General features: G+C 49.9%; 1 protein-coding gene across 6 annotated transcripts in view; it reads left to right on the plus strand.

The window, feature by feature from the left end:
- Positions 1-20,262, plus strand: part of ST3GAL2 (ST3 beta-galactoside alpha-2,3-sialyltransferase 2) — a 43,884-nt gene that overhangs the window by 19,277 nt on the left and 4,345 nt on the right. For 5 of the 6 annotated variants that reach the window (XM_037516115.2, XM_037516118.2, XM_054696992.1 and 2 more), the window contains 3 exons: positions 10,607-11,990; positions 14,462-14,655; positions 17,958-18,137. In XM_037516115.2, coding sequence (XP_037372012.1) covers positions 11,652-11,990; positions 14,462-14,655; positions 17,958-18,137 — 713 coding nt within the window. In that variant the 5' untranslated portion in view covers positions 10,607-11,651. The remainder of the gene's footprint in view (positions 1-10,606; positions 11,991-14,461; positions 14,656-17,957; positions 18,138-20,262) is intronic. The other variant, XM_037516119.2, reaches the window with a different exon arrangement.

Below are 20,262 nucleotides of genomic sequence, written 5' to 3' on the forward strand. Positions count from 1 at the left end.
TTGACTTATGACTCCTAGAGGCTAGGGTATGATGAGAGATGAGGCATAGGAGGGGAGCCTGTTTTGGGGATCGCTGATTATTCTGTGTTAAGGAGCCTGACCATGAGCCCATGAATAAGAGCGCCCGGTGTTGGATGCTTTTCAGCAGAGGAAGGTGATGAGTTTGTCAGGTATGAAAAGGCATGCTAGAGAGGCCACTGAGAATTTAGGTCTAGACGCAGGGTAGGAGGGCAAGCTCTTGGATTTGGAAGAGGGTAGTGCATAATAGAGAGACATGGAAGCAAAGCAAATAATCATAATAAAGATAATTATATTCTGCCCCCACTCCTCCAGCTCTGACTAGAGAGAAGAACCTTCAGATGCATTCGCAGCAAGAAACAAGGAGGGCTCTGAGTCCAAAGAGTAGACTGAAGTGGCTTGAAGTCAAAGTTGTGGCCAGCAGGAACACACAAGGAGATAATCAGAGAGGAAAAGGGTGGAGATAGGTTTGCCTTCTGATTGTTTAAGAATCTTGGCTGGAGAAAAAAGTGACTTGCTGCCTGGTGACTGCCTGACTAGAGTTTGGCTCCCAAATCTGCTGCTCTTCTGATGTAATTGAAACCCCAGGATGGGTCTGCTGCAGGCCAACTGGGGACTTAAAGAGAGGACTTTCCCCAAGGGTGTCCAGATGGCTAATATGCATTATTCCCTGGCCAGGTCTGAAATGGTCAAGTGAAGATGCGCTAAGGCTGGAGTCGCCTTTTCAGTAAAGGGCCAACTGGACAATATCTGAAAGACCCTGGGAGTATGTGTGCCCACCGCGGCCCCCCTGCACTGTGGGCTGTAATGAAAGGGGGAGGGGAGAGCCATTTTAATTGGGACTTTTAAACAGCTTCCCCCAGGCTATCTTAGTCTGTCTCCTTCTTTGTGCTGGCTGGAGTTCTGTGAATCTCGTTAGAGATGGTTTGATATGCCTTCCCAGGAGACTGGTATTGGCAGGAATCCCCAGCTCCCTGGTACAGATAGTTTAATCCAACTCATCCTGTCAAGATGGTGCTGTGAATTTATACTCTAAACACATATCAGTAATACATAAAAAGATAAAATCCTAAAAACACTGTTATATACTCCCCCTCTTTCCCTGTACACACAAAACCATAAACATCCTTGTGATGAGAAATGGAACCAGAGCACAAAGAGCAGAGTAGGGATGAAACTGCAGGTCAATTAGTCTCTGAATCTGGAAGCAGGCAGAAACAACTGGAAATCTGGGATAACAGAGCTATAAAGTGCTCCACGTAAAGCTTCAAGTTAGAGCTTGAACCCTGGGGCTTGGAGCATAAGCTGGAAAAAAATTGCTACCAGACCTTCCGGATTGGTGAACATGTGGAGATTTGAGTTGAATGGTGCCTGGAGAGGGCACAGAAGCTCCACAACCTTCCCACACACCTTGCCCTACATCTGGCTATTACTGAGTCATATCCTTTTTTTTTTTTTTTTTTAAGATTTATTTATTTATACATACAAGAGCATAAATACCTCAGGCCAGAGGTGTGGGGTAGGTGAGAGGATTCCCCAGAGACAGAGTGGGGAGCAGAACAGGCGATTGCTGAGTCATATCATATCCTTTTATGATAAACTGGTGATACCGTAAAAAACAAACGATACCAACTGTGGCTTCCTGTAAAGATGCTTGCTAGGGAGACAGAATCTCACAGCTTGGCCCTAAGCTGAGCTGTGACTGTAAGTTTTGATTCTAGACTAAGAGACCCAGAGGGCCTGGGAAGGCAAAGGTGAAAACCTCTAGATAAGAAGGAAAGAGTAACTTGTAGGAGGTTAGATGGATGGCTACACTAAAGTTGAGAAACACATGAATAAAACTAATGAAAAAAATAAAATGGGGCCTCCCCTGGTGGCGCAGCGGTTGAGCGCTGGGCTGCAAGGCTGCCCGCAGCCTTTGCAGCGCCGGTTCAATCCCTGGCCGCCGGTGAGGGTCCCACAAGGCGCGACAGACCTCTCCTGCCGCACCTGCTGCTCCCCTCAGCAGTGTATTTCATCAGTCTGCCTGTTCTGTTCCCCGCTCTGGCTCTGGTGAATTGTCTCACCCTCCAGTGCTTCTGACTGTACCCAGTGCTTGTATAAATAAAATAAATAAATCTTTAAAAAAAATAAAATATAATTGAAGAAAAATTTACCCCATAGGAGATCAAAATGACAAAGTAATGAGAATGTGTCTTTAATATAAATAGATAAGGACCTTCAAAGAGATAAGATACCATGAAATCCATTAGGAAAAGAAAGGGAAGTTAGAAAAGAAAAACAAGAATATGTGAATATTCTTTTATATGTGAATATAAAAAAGGTATTAAAGAGTTTAGCAGTGAAAAATAGTGTCATTAGAATTTGAAACTAGTTAACTCTATCCTGGACACAGTTGTGAGCTTGTACTGAGGAATTCATCTAAAATGCAGCACTGACAAGGAGAACAGATTGACAGGGGTTAGCATGTGTCTAGAAGGAATTACAGATATCAGTTCAAAAAATGGCAAATAAATAATATTTGAAGATACAGTGGCTGAGGATTCCAGAATTGAAGGAACAGCATAAAAGCCAAACAGATAGTTACCTAAACATACTACAGTACAACTGGGGACAAGAATAAGGAAAAAATATTAAAATCTACCAGAGGGGGAAAAGGCAAAATTCAAAGGAATAAAAAAAAATTCGGTCCTCCCCTGGTGGCACAAGGGATTAAGCACCGCACTATGAAGCAATCTGCAGCCTCTGTAGCACGGGTTCGATCCCGGCCGGCCGGCGAGAATCCCACATGGCATAGCAGACCTCTCCTGTCTCGCCCGCTGCTCCCTTCAGCAGTGTATTTCAGTCAGTCTGCCTGTTCTGTTCCGCACTCTGTCTCTGGTGAAGGCTCTTACCCTCATGTGCATCTGGTCTGTACCCCGGTTCTGAATAAATAAATCTTAAAAAAAAAAAATCTCATCAACATTAGATGTCAAGGGAAAGGGAAGCTAAAGTTTGATATCCAGCTATCATTCAAGAATGAAATTAAGTAGAACTCCCTGGTGGTGCAAGGGGTTAAGCACCACACTATAAATCAATCCGCAGCCTCGGCAGCACGAGTTCGATCCCAGCCGGCCAGGGAGAAACCCACATGGCGCAGCAGACCTCTCCTGACTCGCCCACTGCTTCCCTCAGCAGTGTCTTTCAGTCAGTCTGCCTGTTCTGTTCCCTACTTTGTCTCTGGTGAATCTTCTCACCCCGTGCACCTCTGGCCTGCACCCCAGCTCTTGTATGCATAAATAAATCTTTTTAAAAAAATGAAATAAAGTAAAGATATTTCTGGATGTACTAAGACAACTTTGTTACTTACAGACCTTCGCTAAAGAACTACTAAAGACATACTTTAGTAAGAAGGAAAATACACCAGGGAAGGAACAGGTTGTTAACACCAACATGAGCATGGAAATTAGCACATTATGTTGGAAGATTTAAAGAACTATGGATAATATATCAGGATGATTTTTGCTACATGGGACAGGATAACCCACAGTGACTTCAACTATAAAAAATAGTTAACTTATAATGAGAAAAATGGAGTTTCAGGGTTGGGGCAGTAGTTCAGGATTGAAAGGTAACCTAGATCATCCTATCTTCCTGCTCTGCCATGTGGAGGGAGTAAGATGTCGCCTCGTGGTTGTGATATAGCTGCTGCAGTTCCAGACATCATATCCTCACCCAGTAGCATCCCGAGCAAAAAGACACAGAGAGACTAAGAGAAAGGATGCTTTCTAATGTGCTGTTTTTTTCCAAGAAAGCCCTAGCAGTGATCTCCTTATGTCTCATTGGGCCCAACAGGTCCATCAGAGACCAGTGCTTGGTAAAAGGAAGCCATTTTCTCATCTCCTGGAACTAAACCCTTTGCTGCCTGAATAAGATCAGGATTCTGTTGGCAAGAAAGAAGGACAAGTGGCTGCTGTCCAACAGCATCTGCCACAGATGGCAAAACACACAAATGAAAAATCCAGTGTCTGAGTTTTTATGTTTTTATTTTTTTGAAGATTTATTTATGCATAGAAGAACTGGGGTGTATGGGCTTCCCTGTTGGCGCAAGTGGTTAAGAGGCAACCTATGAAGCGATCCGCAGCCACTGCAGCACAAGTTTGATCCCCAGCCAGGGAGCTACCCACATGGTGCAGTAGACTCTCCTGTCTTGCCTACTGCTCCGCTCAGCAGTGTATTTCAGTCAGTCTGCCTGTTCTGTTCCTCACTCTGTCTCTGGTGGATCCTCCCACCCCCCACGCCTCTAACCTGTACCCCAGTTCTTGTATGCATAAATAAGGAAATCTTTTTTAAAAAAGAAGAAGAAGAAGAAGAACTGGGGTGTAGGCCAGAGGTGCAAGGGGTAAGAGGATTCACCAGAGACAGAGTAGGGAGCAGAGCAGGAGGATCTGCAGAAATACACTACTGAGGGGATTAGCGGGTGAGACAAGAGAGGCCTGCTGCGCCATATGGGTTAGTTCCCTGGCTGGGGATCAAACTCAGGTCTCAGAGATGATAGCAGTGATAATGTTATAGAGCAGCCCCGATATTGAACGGGTTCCTGGCTGTGGGTCCTCACCCGCGCGCTTAAAATGGACTTATGAATACTCCACTACAGACACACACAAAGGTTAATAAAAGGTTTATTTACAAGGGAAAAGGAAATAAGGAAAATGTACAACTCAGGGAGAAAATAGGGAAATAAAGTCTTTAATGCGTCCTACCCGATCCGACGACCTGGAAACCCAAAGTCACTCTCAGAGCTGGCTGGACGCTGCGAGCTGGCCGAGAGCCAAAATGGGGATCCCCCAAAGCCCACGTGTCTGCCTTTTATATCCACCTCGCTGCTTAACCCCACCCTCAGGTCCCAGCTACCTTCCCTTTGGTGGTGATGGGATTTGGAGTTTCCAGTGTCTTTGGCTTTGGCCTGGGGTGGGGGTGGAGTCCCCAAAGCCTGTATGGAATTAGCTTTAGGACATCCTGTTCCCCCTGACAATAGCACTAAGACTTAACCCCTACACCACCAGGGAGGCCCCAGTGTCTGGTTTTTTAGTTTTAAAAATAAGGAACACTAAAATCGTTGACTACAGTATCAGGAAGGACTGACATGGAATAAAATAGGGAATTCCATTGCTAAATCATGCCAAGTTTCTGCCTTGTTCAAAAGAATAGCACTGCTGAAAAGCTGTAAACATCTTAGAAAAATGCATATATGCTGACAATTAAGATAGTCACTAAAGAGGAGGGCTATCATTTACAAGCTCGGGGAGGAAACACAATGGGAATGGGTTTGGGGTGTTAATCCAACTGAAGTCAGGAAGAAAGGGCCTCCCTGGTGGCGCAGCAGTTGAGCGCTGGGTTGTGAAGCTGCCCGCAGCCTCTGCAGCGCTAGTTCGATCCCAGGCCACCGGGCGAGGGTCCCACATGGCGCGCAGACCTCTCCTGCCTCCCGCTGCTCCCCTCAGCAGTGTACTTCGTCACTCTGCCTGCTCTGCTCTCCCCTCTGGCTCTGGTGAATTCTCTCACCCTCCCGCGCTTCTGACTGTACTCAGTGCTTGTATAAATAAATAAATCTTAAAAAAAAAAAAAGTCAGGAAGAGAAAAAAGTACTGTAGAAAGAAAATGAAAAAGATAGTAAATAAATCCAGATACATAAGTATAATATATTAAAGAAAAAACTGTCAGAGTGGATGAAAAGCAAGTAAGTGGTCTGGCGCATGCAGACCTCTGGCCAGCAGGACATGAGACTTCACAGGGTCCGCCGTGGCCTCACACAGATGGAGGTTCATAAAACACATCCTGTTCCTTCTCCATCCTGCCCCCTCCCTCCCCAGCGGTTCTTCTCCAGCCTTATCTACCCAGATTACTGAGATAACATCGTTGTTTTCCTAGCCTTTGCTTCCTGATCTACAATAGATGTGTATGGAAAATTCATGAACTTTCCCACCTCCCAAGGCAAACCACCCTAGGACACCTTGAGGGGCAGATGTGGAGCTCAGCTGGGCTGGGGCAGGGCAGTAGTTGATTGAAAGGACCCTACACCCCAACTCTTCCTCACTCCACTTCTTTCCACACCTCCAAGCCTGGCATTCCTCCCTTAGAGGCTATTTCTTAGGGTGCAACAATGATCCATCCTCTCGAGGTGAAGACTGATAGTTAATTTCTCCATAGCTTTCTCTGAAAATTGGCCAGAATGACAGTCAGAGACTTGGAGATGGGTGAGTTCTTTCTGATTTCATGGCTGCTGACTCTGGGCGGCATCAGAAGTACCGGAACAGAGATCTCAGACTAAAGTCACCTCAGAAGGCAGAGGCTGCCCGAGGGGCTGTGTGTGGGAGTGAGAAGGGCTGAGTCACTGGGACAGCTCTGAGGGTCTGTGGCCGAGGCTGGTGCCAGGATGTTGCAATGCTATGACTTCACGTAGGCAGGCATGCCAAGGTGAAGCAACCAGACACGTCAAGGACATGCCTCACTGGGGCTGAGGCAGGGGTAAGGGAGGGGCTGTCAGCTCTGCTCGCCAAGAGACTGACCGACCTCCCAAAGTACCTTCTACCAGGATCAACTGCTGCCACTCTCAGGAGGCAGGGCACTGTGGATTGAGCACTGAATTTGGGGCCACCAGACCTGGAGAGTTGTTATAGCTCTTACCGCCTGACTGACCTGATTCAGCTGATCTGGGGACTTCTGTGAATACCAAACATGAGGCTATGCCCCCAAATGCTCAGAAATTCCTAAAGCATCTCGCAGCATGAGTAATAACCTACGGTCTGATGCATTTACATTGAGGCTCTGAACATGTCCTCTGGCTACATAGCAGTAGGTGGAAAGAGGATGCTTTCTCAGTATCTTGCAGGGGATTTTCCTTCTCCCCATCCCTTCTAGAATCAAGCAACCCCCCTCCCCCATCCTCTGAGCCTTATTTTGACATTTCTTTTCTCTGCCTGCCAAGAAGATTGTGTTCAGCTGCGCTGTTCTGAGACTGCTATCCTGCTTCATTAGGTTAATTCGATGGCTTGTCTCCTGGGAACTGACCGGAGATGACTCTAAACCGCCCTAACCTCCACACCCACACCCTGCTGTTCTCCTTTTGCTGCTGCCTTTGCTGCTCAATCCCATGTGCCTGCTGCCTGTCCTTTCCTCTACCTGTAAGCTGGCCAGGGCCTCCTTTAGCTTGGGGGGTTCCTTTGTGGACTCAGGCATGCATCCCCTGATTGGTGGAAGGCCCTAGGGGAGGGAGAGCACCTGCTCTTTAAGGCCTTGTTGCCCCAGGCCTTCTGGATTCTGGCTACAGGGCCTGTGTTCTCTCTCAACATCTCTAGCTCAGCCAACCATTCAGGGGATATTTACTGTAAAATAGTCTCACCAAACTTGCTAAAATGTAACCACAAACCACCCAGAACACCATAGCATTGCCTTGCTACCTCTTAAACTTTCCTCCTTAGTCCCTCTCCTCTTAGAGAACTGTTTCACACCCCTTTAAATTGCAGACCCAACCACAAAGAGACTCTCATTGTCCTACCAACAGATGCACTCCCATCCCGGGCCCTTTCCACATGGGCATGCTTCCCTTCTGTTCTTGCTACTCAGGGACTTTGTTTTTTAATTATCTCCTCTTAAGCATCCCATAAGATCCCCCACTTGGGCCTCCCTAGTGGTGCAAGGGGTTAAGCACAGCACTGTGAAGCTGTCTGCAGCCTCTGTAGCACAAGTTCGGGCCAGCCAGGGAGCTACCCACATGGTGCAGCAGACCTCTCCTGTCTTGCCTGCTACTCCCCTCAGCAGTGTATTTCAGTCAGTCTGCCTGTTCTGTTCCCCACTCTGTTCCTAGTAAATCCTCTCACCCCCCACACCTCTGGCCTGTACCCCAGTCCTTATATGCATAAATAAATAAATCTTTTTAAAAAAAGATCCCCCACCATTCTACTTTCTCCCATTCCCTTTTTTTTTGGGGGGGGGTAACACCTTTTTTGAGATATAAATTACATACTGTATGGTTCACCCATTTTCAAGTGTGCAATTCATTGGTGTTTATTCTATTTCAATATTATGCAACTGCCACCACAAACAATTGCAGAGCATTTCATCACCCCAGAAGGAAACACCATACTCATGAGTAGTCACTCCCCATTTCCCCAAAACCCCAGCCCTAGGCAGCCACTTCCCTACTTTATGGATTTGCTTGTTCTGCACAGTTCTTACCAGCGGCATCATATGTGGGCTTCTGTGACTGGCTTCTCCCGCTCAGCACAGAGTTTTCAAGGTTGACCCATGTGGCAGCACGTGTCAGTGCTTCGTTGTTTACATGACCAAATAAGAAGATTCCATGATAGGACAGACCACATTTTGTTTATTTATTCATCAGTTCATGGAACTTTTGGGTTGTTTCCTCTTTGGAGCTAATATAAATGCTGTTGCTGTAATCATTTGTGCACATGTTTTTGTGTGGACAAAAGTTTTCATTTCTCTTGGGCATATACCTAGGAGGAGAATTGCCGAGTCATGTGGTAACTCTGTGTATAACCTTCTGAGGAACTGCCAGCCTGTTTTCCAAATGGCTGCACCATTTCACATTCCCACCAGCAGCGTGTGAGGGTTACAATTGCTCCAAGTCCTCATACACACTGGTTTGATTACAGTCAGCCAAGTGGGCAGGAAGTGGTATCTGGTTGTTTTTTTTTTTTTTTTAAAGATTTATTTATTTATACAAGAACCGGAGTACAGGCCAGAGGTCTGGGAGGGTGAGAGGATTCATCAGAGACAGAGTGGAGAACAGAACAGGCAGACTGACGAAATACACTGCTGAGGGGAGCAGCAGGTGAGACAGGAGAAATTTGCTGTGCCATGTGGGTCAGCTACCCAGCCGGGAATCAAACTCATGCTGCAGTGACTGGCAATAGCTTGATAGTGCTGAGACTTTAACCTCTGTGCCACCAGGGAGGCCCTCCAAGAGCTCATTTTAAAATATAAATAAGGTCATGCCCCTTCTCCCCTCCAAATACTCTTGTCAGATCATAAATCCTCATTCCTTCTAGGCCTCTGTGACTGGCTCCTCAAGCCTTCCTTTCCACATCCTCCCCTGCCTCACTGGCCCACTTCCTGGTATTAGCAGGTCAGATGTGTTTCTCCTAAAGCCCTTTATGCTCTTGTTCCCTCTCATGGGCCCTGTAACTCCCTGTTCTAGCACTCTGTGATGGCCCATGCCTTTGTCCTCACCACTAGGGCAGGGTAGGGGTGCCCTGTCCCAGTGTCTCCCCCCATCTCCCAGCACTGACCTGTTAAACGTCTCTTGATTGAATAAGTGAACCCCACCAACCAGGTGGCCCACAAAGACTGGCCAGAGGTGGGCGCTGCTGCGGAAGAATGCACACTCCCCATCCAAGGGCACACATGGGCTTATCATGAGTGACTAGAACAGCTGTCAAGCTTTGTTTTCCTACCCAGAGTAATGTCCTGCCATTGGAACGTGTTAGTTCCTCTCACTGATGGCTTTGTGGTTTGACTTGCTTCCAAAAAGTCAAGCTGGCACGAGTGGAGGCTGTAGCTGAGGTTCTTGAACACAGAGCCCGGGAGGCCAGCTCTGTAGCTGCTGGCAGTGGCCAGAGGACCCTGGAAGGGCTGGAGCTTCTGGCAAGGGGCTGTGGGACCCAGGGCTAGGTCAGCAGGTTTGAGAGAGGAAATGGTGGGGAAGGGCAGACAGCCAGGATTGAGAGATCCTCACTGTGTGGGACCAGACCCAGAGGCTCCCCCTGAGCCTTGTCCTGGACCCTGGTCCCTACTCCCTTGTGCTGGCATGAGTTCAGACTCCTTTCCTTAGGGCCAAGCTCCAAACTGCCCTGACAGTGGTGTGGTCTCTTCTCCCTGCTCTTGCCAGCAGGGAGCATAGGGCCTCAGGCTGTCAGCACTTCCTGGACTCTGGCATAACCTGCAGAAGAAGGCAGTGGCCCAGAGGGGGTGGGCCTGAGCCCCAAACACCTGCATCTTGACACCCTCAGGCTCTCGCCCTGATGCAAGAACTGGAAGGATCTTGTTAATGGTTCACCAAGCTAACCCAGGAATGCCTCATCTATAATCCACCCATAAGAGAAGAGGGCAAATCCTGGGGCCAAGACCCAGCCCACCCTCTCTGGTCTCCGTGGGAGGGGCTTCTCAGGGGTCAGAGGGTATGAGCACACTAAGCTGGGAACTCTTTCACGGCGCCCTGGAATCTTTTCTGGGACATTGTTTCTTGAGTTTCATTTGAAATTAACCTCACATAGTTACTGGACTACGAACTTTTTCAACCTGGTTTTGGCAGTGACTTGCTGTGTGACTCTGGGGAAATCGCTCTCTGTCTTTGTTTACCTTTGGCTAATAAGTGAGACCGGTGGGCTAATCCGTCCTTGGAGACCCAGCGGCCAGGGGAGGTAGGCAAGCGCTGCTGCCTGTGGGTGGTTAGAGGGAGAGCCCTTTCTTTCATCCACCCTTCTTTCTCTCTAACTCTGCCCCCTCCGGGACTTGGAGGCAGGGCTTGGGGACAACCTGGTACCTATGTAATTTACCTGCACATTATTGTTCTTCTCTGCAATTTCAGGGTCAGGCTGCGGCAGCCCGGCGCCTGACGAGTGAGAGGAACCTGCCAGGGGATTACTGCCAGCGCCAGCTAACGGCACGACTGCCAGCCTCAGGGGTATGGGGATGGGCAGAGCCACTTTTCAGCCCAACCCAGCAGCACCAGGCAGGAGGCCTGGGCCCTGGTGGGGAGCTTGCCACACGCTCGGCTGACCCAGATGGTGGGAAAAGCAGCGCCCGCTGAGTAGCAGCTGTGCGCAGAAACCCAAAGGAGCCTGCAGCAGGAGCTCTGTAGCCCTCTACCCCAACTGCCTTTGGGCCTTGACAGTCAAGTGAAGGGAGTGGCACCTCAGGTGGTAGCGAAGGGGAGAACTTGAAGAGGATCTTGATTTTGGCAACAGTTTTCTAACACCCACGGAGCTGCCAAGGTTTTTTCTCTCAGGGTTGGGGCCTGGTTCCCTTCCCCTGGCAGAGGGGTGGTACCAGGAGGACCAAACAATGTGGGGACTGCTCTTGCATGGAATCCAGGCAGCTTAAAGCCCTTGTGCTCTCTGTTGTGATTGGGGTTTGAGGTCTTCCCCCCCCCTGCAGGGACGAGGGGCTGCCTCAGCATCTGCTCATGAGCCACAAGGACCCCGACTGCATCAGACTGGACCTTTCCAAGCTGCCAAAGAGGGGGGCCTCCAAAGCTGGCAGCCAGCAACCCCAAGGGACTAGAAGGCTGAGATGGACTGACCTCCCCCTTGCCAGGGTGGCAGGAGAAGCAGAGCATCTGTGGCCCAGCTAATGACGGAGATTCCCGGTGGAGCCATAAGCAGGGACCCAAGTGACTCAGGGCCTGGGAGCCACTCCTGCCAAAGTGCTTTCTTCTCACGTTGAAGGAGGCCGTGGTGTGGAACCCCTACCGCTGGCCCCTCCACAGCACGTGCCCTTATGCCCTTTGCACGAGGAGCCAGAGCAGGCAGGCTACACCGTGGCTGGCCGGTCAGCCAGCTGGGAAAGGAGCGGCCACGGTGACACCCACCTGCCCAGCGGGCTGGTAGTCCAGCCCCCTGGCACATCGCACCATGAAGTGCTCCCTGCGGGTGTGGTTCCTCTCTGTGGCCTTCCTGCTGGTGTTCATCATGTCACTGCTCTTCACCTATTCCCACCACAGCATGGCCACCCTGCCCTACCTGGACTCGGGGGCCCTGGGCGGCACCCACCGGGTGAAGCTGGTGCCTGGCTATGCCGGCCTGCAGCGTCTCAGCAAGGAGGGGCTCGCTGGCAAGAGCTGTGCCTGCCGCCGCTGCATGGGTGACTCCGGCGCCTCTGACTGGTTTGACAGCCATTTCGACAGCAACATTTCCCCCGTCTGGACCCGAGAGAACATGGACCTGCCCCCAGATGTCCAGAGGTGGTGGATGGTGAGAGCCCCATCCCCTCCTGCCTCCCCTTTGCTGCCCCTGTCCAAGGGTCTATACCTCTTTTTGAACCCATGACAGCCTGGGGTCCTTGAAGGGGCATCCTGTTGCTCACCACCTTCATATTATGGAGAAAATCAAGGTTCTTAGAGGTCCCTCTTGGATTGGGGCTCTCTCCTGGTCCCCAGAGCCCTGACAGAGGGTGAGACCCATTTGATCAGAGCCATCTATTAGATCACAGCTTCTGAAGGGCAGAGTGAGCTTTGGCCTGGAAGCATAGAGAATTCATATTTTCTAGTGCCCATAGGTGCCAAACTGAGACCACAAATGCCTCCTGTGCCAGGCAACATAGATGAGAAAAGCGATCAGAGGGAGAGGGTAGCAAGAAGTGGGGACCACTGCTACCGGGAGAAGGCCTACCCTTCAACCAGGGGGCAGCCACGTTTGGCCCCAGGGTTTGCCGCACAGGGAAGCCATGTCACTACTGGATCTTCGGACCCTGTGGCCCAGATTTTTTGGCTGGATATTCTCATTTGTAAACATTGGCTCTTAGTAAATTTAAACACCAGGAGGGCCACTCACTAGGTTTTTACAATTGTCGGAAAAGATTTTCTTCTGAGCTCCAGTATGAAAGGCTTGTCTGCTCCTCTTGGGGCATAAGAGAGGTGAAGGAAAGGGGCAGGTGTCCTCTCGCCTCAGTCTTCTGAATCCCATTACCATTCTTCTGCTTTTAACTCACTTCACCTCACCCCTGTCATCTCTGGGGCCTCACTCCCCAGGCTCTGCCACGCCATCTGTTTGCCACATGTGTCAGGGGTGGAGCAGCATCAGTCCGTAACCCAGGGGCCTGCAGTCTGCCTGCATTCCCCACGGGGGGGGTCTCTGGAGGTAGCTTGTGCTCCCTGGTTTCCCCAACTGGCAGATGGGAAAGAGGATGACTCCCCCCTTTTCTCACATTCAGAGAAGCTGGAGGATAAGCTCATAGGAGCGGGCTTTCCACAACAAGGCACAGAGCTGGCCCCAACTGTCAGCGTCCCCAAGGATGGAGAGTTCTACAGAACAGGGGTCACCGGGAGCCCATAGTGACAGCCTAGGGTTCTGGGGCATGCTGTTGCTCATGGTCCCCACCCTCATTTTATGGAGAAAATCAAGGTTCAGATTGAGCACAGGGCTTGGCCATTGTCACAGCTCCCAGACGTGGCCACCCAGGGCCAGATTGGACCCCTGGGAAGGCAGACCCATCAACAGGACTCAGAACTCAGGCTTGTGTAGGCGCTAAACATGCTCCTCCTCCGAGATACAGCAGAGGCCTCTTCTCCCTGTCACCAACTTGACCCCCTGTTGCCATGAACTTAGAAATTCTCTTCCCATAGCTAATCTTCCTCTCCCTACTGCCTGTATTCTCATATCAGATGCCTTCCCTATGCTCAGAAAAGAGGTAAGAAGCAGGCCCACCCCTACCCCCTACACACATTCTGTTCCCCGAGCAGTTCCTGCTCAGCCACAAACCTTTAGTCTTAGGACTCAGACTGCAGAGCACTTTACAGGTCTGGCTTTGACCTTACTGACTGGTGGCCTTGTGCCAACGCCAACCCACTCAATATTTTCAGACATTTAAGAATCAGGATATTTCACATGAAATCCATATATTCAATTCTCTTGAAAATTGGAAATTTTGGTCTCTGTACTCACTATCTCACTGGCAACAAATGACCGAAGTTGCCCCTTACTGATAGGGCCTCCTCTTTGCTGAAGAACCCACCTGCCACACTTACTCCTGTGTGTTGCCTGCCTGATCCCACAGGGCTTTGGGTGCCGGTTCATTTGGTGATCTTTGCAGGTCACTGTTGGTGGCAGGTGCAAGGGATCAGTTTCATTTCAGCCATTCTGGCCATGAAAGCATTTCTGTGTTTGCCTTTCCCAGAGGGCTCTGGGAGTGGCTCTAGGAGTCCCCAGAATATTGTTTTAGATGTTGCTGGTGTGACTCTGAATGAGTCCCAGGGGTGCCCCCTGCAGGTTGGTTGGGAAGGAGGCCCTGCTATCTAGCAGGGCTTTCCAAGGTACCTGCACTCAAAGTGATGTCGTTATGTGATCCCGAGGTGGCCTGAGGGGATGGCAGCGGATCGCCTCTTCGTGCATGATGGATCTGGGAAGTCTCTGCTTTGTGGCCTAGGCGGGCAGGTCTCAGGAGAATGTGGGAAGAGCCCCTCTGACCCCTGCATCTCCCCCACTGCAGTAGAGCTGCTCCTGACTAGCAGGGCATGGAGTCTGTACAGAGACTAGCTGTGGTTGAGAGAGGGGAGGGTCCCTGCTGTCAGAGAGAATTCCAGCTCCCTGACAGCCAGATGAGGAGTCCTGTGTGTCCCTCGGACACTAGGGAATGGGCAGGGGAGGGGAGGGGGACAGGAACCCCTCCCTGCGCATTCCTTTCCCTTCCCCTCCCCCTACACCATCTTCTCCCTGCTCCTCCACAGATGCTGCAGCCCCAGTTCAAGTCACACAACACTAACGAAGTGCTGGAGAAGCTGTTCCAGATAGTACCGGGCGAGAACCCCTACCGTTTCCGTGATCCCCAGCAGTGCCGGCGCTGTGCAGTGGTGGGGAACTCAGGCAACCTTCGGGGTTCTGGCTACGGGCCGGATGTGGATGGGCACCACTTCATCATGAGGTGAGTCTGCTGGGAAACCCAGGGACGGGCCTCCAGGAAGGAGATGGACCTCCTTGGCTTATCTGGCAGCGGAGGACTTGCCGTGGGGGTGTGGGTCTCTGATACCCAGAATCTTCCATGAGACTCTCACCTTTGTGGGGTGGATGGTAAGGCAGTTTCCCACTCTTAATCCCTTTGAAAATAGCTGAAACTAGATTCCTGGCTGGTGTCTCATGAAAACTCCCACCAGAGGCCCCTCCCCCTGTGTGGTCTCAATAGTTGGGGCCATATTGAGGGTCCCAAACTAAACATCTTGCTTAATAGCCACGGTTGATTCCTTCTAGTGGACTCACAGATAACAAGTGTCCTGGGCAGAAAACGGAGCTGCCTGCTGCTTACACTGGGCTGCTGCCCCTTACCTTTGTCTCTCAAGGTTTAGAGAGTATGGGAGCTTGCTCACTCAGCAGACATCTGTGCCCAGCCAGCAGGACAGGAGAAGGTTTGGGAGGACAAAGACATGGAGCCAGGAGCCTGGGGGTTAACAGGGGCTAGACTTGTGACCTGAACATAGGTCTGAACCTTTGTGTTTCCTGACTTCCTTCCCAGACTTGGGGACAGGAAATACCATCCCATTCCTTGATGAAGGAAGTACCTTAAGAATATAGGTACTGAAAGTGCCCCAGTTTTCAGTAAGCATCTCTTAGGATGAAAGACCACGTTTCCCAGGAGGCAGAGGGAAGGGCTTTGTCTTAGAAACTGTTGCTGTCTCCATAGCAACACTAAGGCAACACTATGTCTGTGAGGCTTTCAACATTCCTTGCAATACCTTTCTCATGTTGAGAAATGGTGGGGGGTGGGAGAGGATACTAAGTCCCAATCAGGAATCCAGATCCCCCTGAAATTCTGTCTCTGATTGCTGGCACCCAGAATGTGAGGGAGATGAGCTGGAGAGGGGACCCTCTTCACGCAGAGACAGTGTCTGAGATTGGGGAATAAGGTATCCCTCACTCCTGTGCAGCCCTGGGACTCTTGGGAAGCCCAGGGAAAGGCTCTAGAGTGCCTAAAACCTCAGCTGTCCCTGCCAAGCCACCTGCATCTCGTGATGGTTGGGAATCTCCAGGGCAGAAGCACAGTGGTCAAAAAGGGCTGGCTGGGGCCTCCCCGGTGGCGCAGTGGTTGAGCGCTGGGTTGCGAAGCTGCCCGCAACCTCTGCGGCACCGGTTCGATCCCCGGCTGCTCCCCGTCCACCGGAGGAGGGTCCCACATGGCGTGCAGACCTCTCCTGCTGCCCGCTGCTCCCCTCAGCAGTGTACTTCGGTCCTTCTGCCTGCTCTGCTCCCCGCTCTGGCTCTGGTGAATTCTCTCACCCTCCCGCGCTTCTGACTGTACCCAGTGCATGTATAAACAAAACAAACAAACAAACCAGCAAACAAATAAATAAAGCATGCCTCTATTAAAAAAAAAAAAAAGGGCTGGCTGGGTGCCTCCCTGTTGGCATAGGGGTTAAGTTTCTGTGTTACCACTTCAAAGGCCCATCTCAATGGCTGGAGTTCGATCCCCAGCCAGGGTGCTGACCCACATGGCGCAGCAGACCTCTCCTGTCCTGTTGCTCCTCTTAGCAGTGTATTTCAGTAGATCCACCTGTTCTGCTCCCCACTCTCTCTGATGAGTCCTCTCACCCACCACACCTCTGGCCTGAACCCCAGTTCTTCCATACAAAAAAAAAGACTGGCTCCTATGGCACCTGGGTGGCACCTGGACAAGCCAAGCTGTAAAAGGACTTTACAGATGTTTCCTCATAGGAACCATGCTATAAGATATGGTGCTTTGGGGTGCAGATCCCAGAATCACTTTTTGGAAGGGGTGACATGTGTAACTGCTGATCCACATAAGGAGCCAGGCAGCAGCGGAGGTGACTCGGCTTATAGGCTTGTCTTGGTTTGGAACCAGCATGAGACCTCCTTTCCTGGAAGCAGGACCCACCTAAGACCCCATTAAGAGGACTGAGCTGAGTCACAGTAAGTTGGTAGCGCCACCCACTCACCCTAACCACAGCTGCATCCTCCTCCTCTGTGTTCTCTGAGGCCTGCTGTAGTTGAGTTGGTCCTGCCTCATCTTACCTGTATAATGAGGTGACTGCTAGGACGGTGTCTAGCAGGTTGCAAACTCATAAATATACAAGTGAATGGAACAGGTGAGGCAACTAGACACCAAGCCCTAGCATGAATGTACCCTCACCTGCCTGCGCCCCAGCCGCAGGTGCTCCGTTGGTGAGTGGAGGCAGCCGGGAACAGATAGAATTCTAGAGTGCTTTCCATCTGAATCACAAATATCCACCTCATCTTCTCCATCTTTTTCTAGGCCCTTTCCAGAGCTTGGCTTCTCTAGAATGAATCAGATCCTCAAAACAAAATCCTGATCCCCAAAGCATGCCATAGTCCTTCCCTTTGCCTTAGAGGCTATCGGACATCTTTTTGAACCTCTTACTCTTCCTGGACTTTGGAAAGCCCAGCATGCAGGAAGAACCTGACAGGTGGAAACTCTGCAGCAGGGCTGACCAAGGGTGGGTGATCCTGGCTTACAGGTCAAAGAGGGGAGTTTGTAAAGGTGCTGGTTGCTGAGTCAGTGGAAAAGGCAGATGGGGGGAGTGCTCAGAAACCAACCTGGGGCTGCTGCTGCCCTTTGATTTGTGAGACCAGCTTGGCCTCTCCACCTAGGGTGAGATGAGGTATAGGTGTTAGGTCCTCACAAGAGTGAACCTTTGAACCCAGCTTTTGGTGGGTCCAACTCCAGCCAACTTGAACACCAGCAACCAAGTCTCCTAGCTCCTGCTCTCATTTCCACACTTCAAGCAGCGGAGAAACACCATCCTTGTTAAGACTTCCCCTCAAACCTGCTCTGTTTCTCACAATTCTCTTCTGCCACACACACAGCAGGTGTTCAAAAGATACATATTAAAAAGAAAGAAGTGGGCCTTTCTGTGGTGCAGTGGGTTAAATCTCAGCACAGTGAAGCTATCAGCAGCCACTGCAGCATGAGTTCAATCCCCAGCCAGGGAGCAGCAGATCTCTTCTGTCTCATCCGTTGCACCCCTCAGCAGTTTATTTCAGTAGATCCATCTGTTCTGCTCTCCACTCTGTCTCTGATGAAGCCTCACACACACACACAGACACACACACACAACAACCATTTTTATGTGAACCATTTCTAGAAATGGAATTGCTGGGTCTAAGTGAATTGCTGGTTGGCACCAAACAGTCCTCTAAAATTCTTCTACCAGTTGCTGTGGCAGTTTCTTCTCATGTCGCTTCTTGTCCCTGCAGGATGAATCAGGCACCAACTGTGGGCTTTGAGCAAGATGTGGGCAGCCGAACCACCCACCATTTCATGTACCCTGAGAGTGCCAAGAACCTGCCCGCCAATGTCAGTTTCGTGTTGGTGCCCTTCAAGGCCCTGGACCTACTGTGGATTGCCAGTGCCCTGTCCACAGGGCAGATCCGATTGTGAGCACTGCCCACAGGGAGTGGAATATGGGTGGCAGAACCACGTTGGGTGGAGTCCTCCTGGGGACTGGATTATAGAATTCTATGAGCTGGATGTTTTGGCCAAGAGGGGTTGGTGAGGAGGAAGCAGTGGAAGGAAAGGCCCCCCACAGTGTCATAGCTGAGGCCATATAGCCTGTTTTCTGTTTCACTTCCTGCATGGGGACAACAAGTATATCAGTAGCAGAAAAGTAAGGAAAGGACAGAGTAATCTTGTCTTTTTCCCTGGAGGTGACTCTCAGAAGAGCTCTGCTTTCTGAGAACTTTCTTTGGGAGTAGTTGCCCAATCACAGCTGAGGCCCACAGGATTTTTTTTTTTTTTAAAGATTTATTTATTTATTCATACAAGCACTGGGTACAGTCAGAAGCACGGGAGGGTGAGAGAATTCACCAGAGCCAGAGCGGGGAACAGAACAGGCAGACTGACGAAGTACACTGCTGAGGGGAGCAGCGGGCGAGACAGGAGAGGTCTGTCGTGCCATGTGGGACCCTCGTCGGCGGCCAGGGATCGAACTGGCGCTGCAGAGGCTGCGGGCAGCTTCGCAGCCCAGTGCTTAACCGCTGCACCACCAGGGAAGGTCCAGGATTTTTTTTTAAGGTTATTATTATTTGCATAGAAGATCTGGGGTATAGGCCAGAGGTGGGGGGAGGGGTGAGAGGATTCACCAGAGATAGAGTGGGGACCAGAACTGGTAGATTTACTGAAATACACTGCTGAGGAGAGCAGTAAGCAAGACAGGAGAGGTCTGCTGTGCCATATGTGGGTTGGCACCCTGTCTGGAGGATTGAACTCAGGCCATAGCAGTGATAGTGCTGAGACTTAACCCTGAAGCCCCTAGGCCTCCACAGGAAATTTTTTAGCAGCTTTATTGAGATAAAATTCACATATACCATGTAATTCACACATTTAAAACGTGCAATTCTGCGACTTTCAGTATATCCAGAAATGTATGACCATCACCACAATTAATTTTAGAATACTTTCATGTTCTAAACTTGAAGTTCTATTTTCTAAAGAGAATGATCTAATGATATCCCTGTATCCTCAGCCTTCACCTCCACTCCCCCCACCCCACCCCCTAGCCATAGGAATCACTAATCAGCTCTCTCACCATGTGGGATGTATGTGTGTGTGTGTGTGTGTGTGTGTGTGTGTATGAGAGAGAGAGAGAGGAAAGAGAGAGAGAAAATGTATAACACAAAGTTACCATTTTAACTGCATAGTTCAGAGTCATTAAGTGCTTTCACATCCTTGTGTAAATATCACCACTAACTGGCTCCTAAACTTTTCATCATCTCAGATAGAAACTTAGTACCATGAAATAATAGCTCCCCATTCTCCACTCCCTCTAGTCCCTGATAACCACTGTTCTTTGTCTCTCTGACTTGACATTATTCTAGCTTCTTTCACTTAAAATATCTTCAAGTTTCATTAATGTTGTAGCATGTATCAGAATGTCATTCTTTTAAAGGCTGAGTAGTATTCCATTCTATGGCTGTACCACATTTTGTGTATCCATTCCTCATCTATCAGTGGATATTTGGGTTGTTTTCACCTTTTGCCTGTTGTCACCATGTATTATTAAACACAAGTGTGATTTCCTGACTCTATCTTCTCCTTGGGAAACATTAAGTCTAAAATAAGTGCTGTAGAGTTTGTTTCATAAATACTCAGAAAAAGTAGTATACATTATTGGCACCATGGTTGACTAATAAGGAAGGAGGATTTGTGCCAAATGTGAGAATAGTCAGAGGATCATAAGAGCGCATGCATGGTGGATTTGAGATGATCGGTTAACTCAAAAGTTCACAGCACAGAGTTGAGGAAGAAAAGTTGGGGCTGGATCTCCCTGGTGGCGCAGGTGTTAAAGTCTCAGAGCTATCAAGCTATCACCAGCCACTGCAGCATGAGTTCGATCCCCTGCCAGGGAGCTAACCCACATGGCACAGCAGACCTCTCCTGTTTCACCCATTGCTCCCCTCAGGAGTGTATTTCAGTTGATGTGCCTGTTCTGCTCCCCACTCTGTCTCTGGTGAATCCTCTCACCCCCTGCACCTCTGGCCTATACCCCAGCTCTTGTATGCA

The sequence above is a fragment of the Talpa occidentalis genome, unplaced genomic scaffold, assembly GCF_014898055.3.
Source record: "Talpa occidentalis isolate TD23 unplaced genomic scaffold, MPIMG_talOcc4v2.1 talOcc4.17, whole genome shotgun sequence".
NCBI classification, from domain to species: domain Eukaryota; kingdom Metazoa; phylum Chordata; class Mammalia; order Eulipotyphla; family Talpidae; genus Talpa; species Talpa occidentalis.